Below are 12778 nucleotides of genomic sequence, written 5' to 3' on the forward strand. Positions count from 1 at the left end.
TATATAAGAAAAGCCAGAGCAGATTTTTTTCCTTAGGTGACTGTGTTTCTTTAATGTGGGAAGTGACATCTTTCACATCTTCTATAATTCTGTGATGGCCAGTGAGATTTTCTACGCTGTGATGTACTGGGTTAGTAACGTCCCACCGAATCAACAAGCTAATTAAAAGGTCAAGCTCAATTTTAGTACTGACTCTGGAACCCCTCGAGGTTGTAGTGAAGGAATTAATTAAAACAAAACTGAGTGCCATTATGAACAATGTTGTACATCCTCTCTCTGACACACAAGCACTGAGTACTCAACTAATGAATTATTCAGCAGAAGTGTGTCAAGAAACACCTTTGCAGATCCTTTATGCCAACTGCAATACGCCTGCATAATGCCACACTGTGACCATGAAAGCCAAATCAGAAGTTTTCTTTCTTTTTAATTTTCGTTCTCTGTAGTCATTCTAGTGTGTGTTCAGACCAAAGTGTGGGAGTTTATTTATTTCCTTGCTCTTCAACATATTTATGTACTTATTCTTTTAAAGAGATTCTGTAAAAGTTCAGTCTTAATGTATCTTATCTTTTCTTATCTTAGTTTAATTGGTAAGTCTAAACTGTCTCCATATACTGTACATAATTGGAACAATGTTTGTGTGTATTCATGTCAGTGGTTTCTTGCCTTTTACTGTGGCATATGTTCTAGCTCCTGGCAAACCTGAAATGGGTAAAGAAGTTTAGAAAATTCATGGATGGATTTAAAAATGGGAGAAAAATGAAAGGACATTATTATGCAGTAAACCTGAAAGAAGTGGGTTATTGACCGTCACATTAAAATTATTTTACCTAAAAATGTAGATTTTTAGTGAAGTATTTTTTAAAGCTTTGATAGAAAATTATGTGAATATGCTTTTTCATGAAAATAAAAAGCTGCTGGAGTGAGAGGATGATTGGGTGTTGATAGCAATATGTGATTTCTCAAAACAGTCGAAGAAGTATATAGCATTCAGAGGAGAAAAAATGAGCAAGGAAAGGCTGAATACAGTTATAGTCTTATCAGCTGAGTATGAGGTTATCTGGCGGACCTCAATAGTGAAAAGACAGTGTTTCCAAGTAGTTCTAAAATTTTGGTATAATTAATTATTTCAGTGTTTCAAATTTGTTTGTGATAATATAATAATAATAATATTGTTATTATTATTAACAATAATAATTCATTTTATTTAAAGGCGCTTTTAAAGGCACTCAAGGGCACCTTACAAAAAAGTACAAAGAAATATACCAAAACAAAGAATTAATGAAATCAATAAATACTAAAAGAAAAAAAAAGAAAACAATACAATGAAAATTAACAATATAAAATTAAAATAACATTATGTATATATAATCATTATAGTAGTAAACTGTACAATCAAGGGAAAAAATCAAGGGGGTTAGGCAAGTTTAAAATGAAAAGTTTTAAGTCCAGATTTGAAGATGGGAAGGGAATCAATGCTATGGAACAAGGAGCAACAAAGCTAAAGTATCTAAACCCCATGGTAGACAAAGATCTAAGAATATGAGCAGGGAGATAAATATGAAGCTGATCTGAAAGTTATGAAAGTGCCAAGCCATGAAGAACTTTGAATGTTAATAGGAGAATCTTGAAATTAATAGGGTGTAGTGCACAAAGAACTGGGGTAATATGTTTTATGGTAGTTGTTACAATAATAACTTGAGCAGCAGAATTCTAGACCAGCTGAAGCCTATGAAGAATCTTGTGAGGGAGGCCCACCAATACAAAACTGCAGTAATCAATACATGATGTTACCAGAGCGTGTACCAGAGCATCTATTTCAAAAAGGCAGTCAGAAAAGATGAAGGAAGGAAAGGCAGAATTGGGCTTGGTATATACTGTAAATACAGCTGGTTGTCAACAGCATAGCAATGAAACTGAATAGCAAATCTCCTAATAATATTGTCGTAGAAGATAGATAGTAAATGAAAGAGGGCCCAAAACAGAGCCCTGGGGAACACCACTAGTGAATGGGGTAGTCTAAGATCTAAAATTCTTGAGTTGAACAATCTGTGTACGACCAGAATGATATGATGAAAACCAAATGTAAGAAATATCACAAATTCCCATGGAGACTAATTTACTAATCTATCTAATAAAATACTATGGGAGACTGTATTAAACACTGCACTCAAGTCAAGCAACACCAAAATGGTCAGCAGCCCAGAGTCAGCGGCCATTAGCAAATCATTAGTAATTTTAACCAAAGCTGTCTCTGTACCATTGAAAGGACAAAACCACACTGAAACTGCTCAAATACAGCCAAGTAAATAAGGGCATAACAAAATGGAGTAACAGAGAAAGAATAATCCAAGCAGTAATAATCCAAAGAGACATGATGTTGAGAGGTCATAGTTGCCAATGAAAATATACAGCCAACATGTAGGCAGCCAGATGAAGGAACAAGAAATTCAGTGACCAATTGAATCTACAGCCATTCCTCAACACAATCATAATATTTTTATTTAAAATGTGAGCTATGGTTTGTTATCAAGGAATAACAGCACAATAGCAATAAACAAGAATAACAATACTGGTGAAAAATAAAAATACCGGCGAGCAGCAGCGACTAGTTGTGCCAGTGTACACTTCCGGACAGTATACTAGGTAAGTATATTAAATTGGTCAAAAATGACTATACTATGTGATTTGTTTCAGCATTGTCAATGCAGTATTACAGTCTTGCAAAATATTCTAATATTCACAGTACCAGCTACAGTATACAACCTTTATTTCCATAAATTCCAGCTCAAATGAAGGGTAGTATTGCTAGTCAACTCAGCTCAGGTCACAACCAACAACTACACGCTAAAAATATCCAAGACGTATCTTTCAGGGTGCTGCAGCCAACAATTTAAGATTTAAAGAACTGAAAAAAATTGTTATCTTACCCACTAACTCCAGCTTTCAATGACACTTTCTTGTTACTTGGGACAGGGGGGAGGCTTGTATTTCGTTTATGCTGTAAAATAAAACAATATTGTTTCACATAAATGTGGCAAGAAATTCTTAATTTCAGCCTTTACTTTTTACTTTATAAGTGTGATCCAATGGATAGAAATATAGAGGTTTTTTTTTTTCCTGTGGAAAAATAATCAGTAATATACTGTAATAACATTCCTGTATTTTCAAAAATAAATATTCTTTATCTTTTCTAAGTCTACTGTGTGCATGAATAAGTGTATAAGACTTTTTGTTTCCAGGTTTATGAACGGAAAACTTTGCAGCATTAATTACTTAAAATTTTAAGGCGGCTAAGGTCAATGATTCAGTGATTTTGCAGAACACCTTCACAATTCACAGCTTTGTAAATTGTTTGCTACAAAAATGACATGATTCCAATCCAACCAAATGCAATCCATTCACTGCATGCTCATAACAGTAAATTCGTGTAGGCAAACACACACCACCCACACCAAACACACACTAGGGCCAATGTGGCATCACTATCTATCTATCTATCTATCTATCTATCTATCTATCTATCTATCTATCTATCTATCTATCTATCTATCTATCTATCTAATTTACTAATCTGTATGTTTTTGGACTGTAAGGGGAAACCAGAGTTCCCAGAGGAAATTCACACAGACCTGGGACACAAACCTGGATCTCCATAATGTGAGACAACAGCACAACCACCATGCCACAGAGCTGCACCTAGGTTAGTCTTTAGAACTTTAATTGATCACATTGTTTGATAAGCTCAGCTTTTATTCTTATATATTCCAGCCTTTAGAAAAGAGCAATTGTGTGAGATTTACACCAAACACTGTACCAGTTTACTGTAGGACTCACTCACACACATAGGTCAGGTCAACCAAATACAATTCATTCACTGCATGCTCATAACAGTAAATTGCAGGAGGCCCCAAATTCATATTTTAGGAGAGGGTTAAGGGTAAAAGACAAGAACAGGAATTAGCAAACTACTGAACAACTTCAGTTTTTCAGTTTCTTCTCTATTACAGTTCTTGTTTTTCTGTTATTTCTCTCTTGTGCTACCACTGCTCACAACTAACTTTTCATATCTTTACCATTTGATTCTGATCTTATCCTGACAGGACTTTACTAATAAAAGCCATATTACATTATTACAGGGAAAGATTATGGCACTGATTTGGTAACTGCAACTCTCTCTGACTCAAAGGATGGCAAAAAACAGTTATGAATCCTGCAGAAACTCTCCAGATAGCCACACTAGCAGCAGGAAAGGTTCTACATAAATCAATATGGGTGTGTAGGCACCTCAGGACAGTGGAATATCCGTATATGTGTGTGTCTGTGTCTGTTGGGGGCCTCCAAAAAGCAATAGCCAGGAGCACCAGCACAGTGAAAGAGACCTGAGACATTGAAAGGAAATGTACAGCGTCCCCCCAGAATACTAGAAGACGGTTGACACAGACTCCAGAGATAATTTAGCCTTACCTCAAAAATATAGTGAGGCCAAGAAAGTTTGGAATCTCTACTGGTTGCCAGTGTACACCAAGGCTGTATACCCTGTATATTTGAGCTGGGCCTTCAAGTTGGGAAACAGTTATGGTCATCACCATAAGAAAAGGATGTTATGACCTTGCCATATACTTGTATGTAATGTTTCTGAAGGAGGCAGAAGGCTGGGAGGTTCACCAGGAGACAGGAATGTGTAATCCACAAGGAAGAGAATATGACAAGAAAGAACTAGGAGGAGTTCACAAAACCTCTTGGTGGAACAGTGATAACTGGTGACTACTAGCTGAAGTGGTTGGGACAAGGTTTCCAGTTTGAAGCAGAATCAATGGGAGGGCTAGCTGGAGGACAGAATTTTCCTGTCCATCCACTAGAGCGGTGGTTTCCAGTTCCAGCCCTGGTGGACCCCTATGGTGACAAGGTTTCATTCCACTCAGTTTCAGAATTAGTCACATCAAGTCACTTACTAACCCACTTAATCCAGGACAGGAGCACAGGGGCACTTAAACCTAGCACAGCTAGCATAATGTGGAAGGCAGAAACAAACCCTTGACAGGGCAGCAGTCTATTGCAGGGCAAACACACACCAGCCACACCAAACACACACTAGGGCCAATGTAGCATTACTAATTGACTAATCTGTATGTTTTTGGACTGTAAGGGGAAACTGGAGTACCCAGAGGAAATTCACACAAACCTGGGACACAAACCTAGATCTCCATAATGTGAGACAGCAGCACGACCACCATGCCACAGAGCTGCACCTAAGTTAGTCTTTTGAACTGTAATTGATCACATTGTTTGATAAGCTGAGCTTTTATTTTATTCTATATTCCAGCATTTAGAAAAGAGCAATTGTGTGAGATTTACACCAAACACTGTACCAATTTACTGTAGGACTCACTCACATACATAGGTCAGGTCATGTTGGGGAGCATGCACTGGTACTGAGCTTTACCGCATCCACCACATGACGAAATATGTCCGGATCCTGGTTGGCAATCCCCCAGGCAGGCATGGAGTCCAGTCCCACCCCCTAGAAATGATCCTCTATCTGCCGCAGCCAGGTGTTATGTGGTGTCCCCTTGACCAGGTCCAGCCACTTGGGTTCTCAACAATGAGGATCCTGCAAGGCAGGACACATGGCCGTAGTGCTGTACCTGACGCTCCCTCACAATCCAGGTAATGTGCCTCATGTGGGACTCCATGAGTAACCGCTCACTCGACACAAAGTCAAATCAGTGGTACCCAAGGATCCTCTGAAGAGGCACAGTACCAAAGGAGTCTAGTCTTCATCTCAGGTCACTGGATAGCTTCCATGTCTCACAACCATATAGCAAGACAGGAAGCAACAGGAATCTAAAGACTTGGACCTTCGTCCTTTTGTATAGATTTCGGGAGCGCCACACAATCCGTCTACTGACTTAATAGAAAGAGTCACCAGAGACATGAAGGTCACTGCCAAGGTAAGTAAAAATCTCAACTAGGTTGACACTCTCTCCGCAGACAGACACACTGCTGATTGCTGTGCCGAAGAAGACATTAAAGGCCTGCATCTTGGTTTTCATCCAGGACCCTTGCAAGCCCAGAAGCTCAGACTCCTCACTCAGTCTCTCGAGAGGCCCGATTACAGCCTCCATTGACTCAGTGAAGATCACAGCATCGTCAGCAAAGTCAAAATCAATGAATTTTTCTTTGTCAACAGATGCCCCACAGCTGCTGGACCCCATGACCTTGCCCAACACTCAGTCTGTGCAAGCACTTAACAGAGTAGAAGAAAGAACACACCCATGATGAACCCCAGAATCAACTGGAAAAAACGCAGGGGGTCTACCTCAACTCTGCACAGCACTCACGGTACCAGTATACTGGCATATATCCAGCAACCTTGAGGGTATCCTGCGAAGTCTCAGGATGTCCCACAGGGCATTTCAATCAACTGAGTCAAACGCTTTGCGAAAATCGACAAAGGCTGCAAAGAAACTTTGCCAATATTCACATATGTGCTCCATGAGATCTCTCAGTGCCAGGATGCGGTCGATGGTAGACTTCTTAGGCCAGGTTTATACTTCATGCGACGCAACACATGCTCCAGCGGACGCTAATGCTACGCAAGTGTTGTACTGTTCATACTTGTGCATGTACTTTACGTAAATCTGGAAGATTCCACCAGGTGGCAGTGCAAGATATTATCACGGTGAGGAAATGTTCGATTTTGCTGTGTTGTGAATTGCCTGAAACATCAATTAAATTCCGAGGACACCTTGCCACAATATCTCTGAAAAAGATGTTTAATGATTACATCCATCAATCCGGGGATGTGCCCATTCCACCAAGCATCGGGCACGAGAAAGAAACAGAATCCCTGGATGGGGTATCAGCTCATTGCAAGATGAACACAATCGCACACATACACCAGGGTCATTTTAGCATCACCAAATCCCCAAAACGTCATTTCTTTGGAAGGAAACTGCAGTACACTCTGGAAACTCACCAGGAAAACATGCAAACTCCAAGCAGGGAACACACATGCCGCCACAACATGTAAGTATTATCATGTTTATTATTTAAATGAAGTTAACAATTTATCTGTAAAATGTAACATACATACTTTAATGCATTTCATCATGAAAATGATACTAGGTATAAATCTAAGGATTCTAAAAGTACAGAGAGCTGGAATATCATAAATGTAATGTGTTCTGTGTGGCGATTGATACTGTCAGAAGGAAGCCCCAGAAGCATATAGCTATTAACAACTAGTCAGTTTTAAGATGACATTTACGATGGTCTACTTTAATAATAAAGTAAACTACGAGGATAAAGTGGACATTTTGTGATTAAAGTCGAAATTTCCACTTTAATCACAAAACAGACCTTATCACCATGCCCTTATTTTTTTTTCCTCTGTGGCTCAAATACGCTGCCATACATTCTGATGATATTGTGAAGGTACAAAAAAAAAAAAAACACGGCACAAAACATGGTATTTGAGACCTTTTAAAATATATTGTCTCATTACGTTGGGGAATATGATACGCTTGAATATAAAAGCACCATGAATGCATTTGTATGTCGGCATTTTGCTTCACCACATCGAACCATTCATCAAACATTAAAGCACACACATTGATCCTGGAGGATCCGCATAGCGACTTTCTGTCACATGTAGATAGTAAACAGAGACTCTGACGTTACATTCCGACTTTTATCACACTGCGCCCCCCTTCTTTTTCCTGGTACTGCAACTCGTGCATGCATCGCATTCATTTCTGAGGACATGCTCAGAGGATGTATCAGATGAACACTGAGAATGTGCAGCAGCCATGATGTGTGCATGTAGTATAAACAAGCCCTTAGGCGTAAAACCAGACTGCTCCGGTAGCTGGTACATAAGCAAGTGATCACGCATCCTATTGAGGATGACTCTATCAAGGACCTTACCTGGCACCGAGAGTAGTGTTATCACCCTGTAGTTGTAGCAATCCAGGTGATCACCCTTCCCTTTCCAGATAGGGATGGCAATTCCCGTTTTCCAGTCAGTTGGGATGATTCCAGTCTCCCAAATGGAAGCAAAGATTGCTTGCAATGCCAAGAGGACAGCCTTATCACCAACCTTTAGAAGTTCACCCCGGACCCCACAAATCCCTGCAGCCTTCCTTACCCTCAACTGGTTAACCACCTGTGCAATCTCACTGAGATTGGGTGGTTCACAGCTTACTGGATGATCAGCCTCAAGAACTGTAGACCCAGAGATATCCAACATCCTATCCGGAGGATCAGCTTTAAACAACTGCTCAAAGTAGCTAGCCCATTGGGTCACAACTGCAGTTTCATCCATTCCATCAGCCAACGTGACTGCGACTGTTGGACTGAGGAACAGATTTGGATGTGCGTAATGCTTTGATTCCTCTGTAAGCAGGACGTGGGTCACTAGACCATAGATGGTGTGTCACTTGCTCACAGATTCCTCTAACAAATGCCTCCTTATCTTCCCTTGCAGCTGTTCTTCATAGTTCTGAAAACAGACTGGAGTTGCCATCAAGCCGTGCGCTGTGACTCCTCTCAATGATATCCAGAGTATCCTGCGACATGAAACACCTCCGTCTGGGAACACTGATAGCACCAACACAACCCTCAGTAACCTTCAGGGTCTTGTCACGGAAGGTCTCCCACATCACATTAGGATCAGCAGTTGCACCGAAATCTGTAAGTTCCTCACACAAACTGCGTGCAAACCCATCAGAAACAGCTTGATCTTGGAGTCTGTCCAGGTACAGCCTCATTTTCCTAGTATGTGGCAACTTACTGAACCTAAGCTGGATCTTCAGACTAGCAACAACAAGTCTGTGGTCAAAATTCACAAAATGGGCACTTCTGTATACCCTGCCTATAAGGATATGATTGATCTCTTTCACTGCACTACCAGCATTGGCATACCAAGTCCAACAATATGGCAAAGTAAAGGAACATGGATCCACTTTCACCACTTGTTACCAGACCCATGGGAACCGACAATCCTCAAAGCCAGCCCTGTCAGTGCCAGTGGTTGCATTGAAGTCACCTATGACCAGAGGAGTGTCAACTCGCAGGCAACTATCAACCACCGAGCGAAGTTGCAAGTAAAATGTCTCCCTCACCAAGACATCACTCACCGTGGTCGGGGCATACACTGAGACTACAGACAAGGCACCCAGAGAGTGCTGTGATCTGAGTCTCGTAATACGCTCATTGAAAAGAGTGATATCGGACACCATCAGAATAAGTTTATCCGCTACAGCAACAGCTACTCCCTCAGTATGATAGCCATCAGAGCGACTAGACCAATAAAAGGTGTAACCACCTACAGAGATCCGGCCAGTCCCAGGTCTGCGCACCTCAGAGAGGGCCGCAACTGAAATGCTGAGTTTACGCACCTCCTCTGACAGTAGAGAAAGATGATCATCATGCTGGAGAGACAAGACTTTCCACGCACCTACCTGGATGGGCCACCTCAAATTAGGATCCGAGTGCTGCAGTGCAGTGGGCACCACCCTAGCACCACACCAGTTCTGATCCCCAACAGGCCTGACCCCATTGGCTCTGCGACGGTTTTGACTCTTCTGGGGATGGGACTCCCTAGAGCTTTCCCCATTCCCCTTCATAATGCGAGTAGCCTTCCTATGGGTGGCTGCAGCAGCGCTACTTCTGCAGAGAACAGAAAGGAGTCCTTTCTGTCGTCTCAGAGCTGTGTGAATTTTTTAACAGTGGCTGGAGTGCCAATCCTGCCACGAAACTCTATAATTTCCCTGCAAGTTAGAAGATCGCTTGCATGGCCGGATGCAGATTAACGTCATACCCAGGACAACACACACACAAAAAATATTATAAAAATATATAAACAAAAATAACCTTTTCAGGTAATGGTTAAGTCTACCATACTGATAAGAAAAAAGATAAAATAAGCTGCACACATATTTTACATTGGTTACTGGTTCCAGGTTTCACATTTTCTTGATGTCTGAGTGGGTTTCTCTGAGCAATGTGGTTTTCATTCCAAATCTCAAAGAGATGGAATTGACATTGACTAGCAACGCTTGTATGAAAAGTGTGCATAAGGCTCTGCAGTGAAGAGATGTCACATAGAAAGTTGGCCCCTGCCATATGATCAAAGCTGGCCATGAATAAATAAAGGAGTAAGGAGTTGAAAAAATTAGACAGAGACAGATGGGTAACTTTAGTTGCTGAAGATATAAGCTTTAATTACATTTTGCATTGACTTTATAAACATTTATGCTCAATTACTGACACAATTTTTTTCTCAAAAGTTTCCATCATTCTACTTGTGAATACAAAGTCAGGAGAACACTTGTTTTAATCAAGTTGCTGCTTATTTGGTTGTTTTATTCCAGTTTTTAATCAAAGGTTAAAACTTTCCCTTACCTGATCAGGCGAATGGTGTCTCACAGTTGAAGACCATTTTTGGTCCTTTTGTGCTGTCAAATTAAAACCAAAAGAATAAATGAGAAAAGGTTTTGGGATTACTTGGAAAGAAGTAAGATCTGGGTATTTCTACAATAACAATAATTAAAATAAAAACTTTAACCAAATTCATAACCACTGACAAACAAATACTCTGTTCTGCAGAATCCCATGTATTTGTTGAACAGCAAACCAAACATTACCTTTTATTGTTACTATAAGCTAAAATTAATATTAAAAACAGGTGCCTCACCCTCATCCCATAAGGTGCATCCAGGAGCTGTTTTCCTTGCCTGCTGACAGCAAAGAAATTTTCCTTTTTTCCAAAATCCACTATGATACTTCAATATAAGATTTGAGTTGTTTTGAATTTCTAAATGAAATAATGTTAACATGACTTTGTCAATATAACACTTCTTGCAAAAGCTCTACAGCTGACATATTCAGTTTTCTTAATTTCTGTACATCTTTGATATTCCACATACTTTACAATTCAAAATGTTACTATTACTGAGCATTCTCAAATCTATCTCTAGACAGATGTTAGACCCATTTTGTTACCAGACATACCTTTATAATGTCAGTATCTGAAATTAGAATTAATTCTGACAACACAATTCCCCCTTTTTTGTTACTTACTCATAGCCATGCTTGTTTTCCCAAAAAAGTCCAATTTGTATTACCCAGTAAATAGAAAATGCCAACTAAGGTTCAATGGATATTGTGACAAAAAAGCTATATGTAGAAAAATGTGTGTTTTTAAATATAAAGGTGCTAAATTACAATACACCTGATATATGTGTCATTCATTATTTTAATAGACATGAGCTGTATTTTGATATGAAAGTATCTTTTTTGTGTTAACAATTCATTTGCTCTGAAGCAAATGCAAATGCCTTCAAGCAGTATTCATAAAAGTGAGTGTCCATCCATTTAATTTTTAAGCTGATTTGCCACTTAACACTCATGATTAGTTTTCGTGTATTCTAGCTTCAATGCATACACATTCATACACACAACAATAACTGACATTTTTTTTTTTTGACTATAGGAGACAATGCATATAAACAGGGTGAAACACAGAAATGCCATTCAAAGGATATCCCTGTTCAAAGGAAACTACGATCCAGGCAGTAGTGTACATCAAAATCACTACCAGTTTAATGGACATTTTTAGCCAGTTGCCCCTTTACTCTTTGTGTGAAGCCCTTTTTTTTTAAAATATCATCCAATACCTCTTCTTGTTACTTTTTCTTCAGCCTCCCTACAGGCCTCATACCACCTCCACCCAGAACACCTCTTAAACAATAATCTTCTATTCTTTACTCTACAAGCCCAAACTACCTTAGTCTGTTTCTCCTTAGCATAACACCTATTGCCTCCACACCAACTTTTTGCCCTAATTTGACCCTTTTCTTCCTCCACCTTTGTGGCACTCTACAAATTCAACTGATCTTTCTTATTTTTGTTCTATATATTTTTTTTAATGTTCTTAATGCAAGAAAGAAGTCTTTAGAAGTCAAAAGGGGGACAGCTCCTGGAATTTCTTCCATGAATTGTATCTCTAACACCTCCAGCCACTGCTGTGACCACTCCTCACTCTGAATTCAACATAGCACATAAGTAGTGCAGCTTCCCTATTTTATCTAAAACAACTTTGCCAATATCTAAATTTATACTTAATGTACAGTATATTACATCAACTTTCTGCACTCCTCTCACACACTTTCTATGAGCAAAGGTTCACTCTTGCTGTCTACACACTGACCTTCACACCACTACACTTTTTATTTACCCAGTTCTAACAGCTTGTGCAATAGACTATATTTCTCCCAATACCTTTACCACCCACACATGACGTATGGCCATGCATGCACTTTTTCCATATCTCCATGCTCTTTTCCACTAACCATCACCTTGGTTGTTCCTGTATTTACTGTGAGGCCTTTCACTTCCAAAATAGCACTCAGTTTTAGTATCTTCTGCTCTAATTGTGCTTCATTTTTTTCCATCAAAACAAAATCACCAGCAGGAGTTTTGATGTCAACCTTTCCTGCACTGGTTATAACCTACATAAGTATCACAAAAAGCAATGGACTCAGAACAGATCCCTGATGCAGTCACACTTTCATCTCAAAACCTTCAATATCCCCATCTGCTATATTGATCTGACACTAATTATTTATCCACACCTAACTTTTCAATGTCTACCTCACCAGTGTAAATTTTGACAATATATTTTGATTTTGTTTTAGTCTTAGTCTTTTGACAAAATTGCATTTTAGCTTTAGTCATATTTAGTCATATTTCATATTTAGTAATTTTGTTA

General features: G+C 39.4%; 1 protein-coding gene across 3 annotated transcripts in view; it reads right to left on the minus strand.

Annotated features, from left to right (window-relative positions):
* The window catches only part of LOC120523606 (cytoplasmic tyrosine-protein kinase BMX-like), a 167563-nt gene that overhangs the window by 121429 nt on the left and 33356 nt on the right, over nucleotides 1–12778 (minus strand). For all 3 annotated transcript variants that reach the window (XM_039745051.1, XM_039745050.1, XM_039745052.1), the window contains exons 5-7: nucleotides 10703–10822; nucleotides 10411–10463; nucleotides 2931–3001 (exon numbers count right to left, since the gene is read on the minus strand). In XM_039745051.1, the coding sequence (XP_039600985.1) occupies nucleotides 2931–3001; nucleotides 10411–10463; nucleotides 10703–10822 (244 nt within the window). The remainder of the gene's footprint in view (nucleotides 1–2930; nucleotides 3002–10410; nucleotides 10464–10702; nucleotides 10823–12778) is intronic.

Source organism: Polypterus senegalus, chromosome 2 (genome assembly GCF_016835505.1).
Source record: "Polypterus senegalus isolate Bchr_013 chromosome 2, ASM1683550v1, whole genome shotgun sequence".
Lineage (NCBI taxonomy): Eukaryota > Metazoa > Chordata > Cladistia > Polypteriformes > Polypteridae > Polypterus > Polypterus senegalus.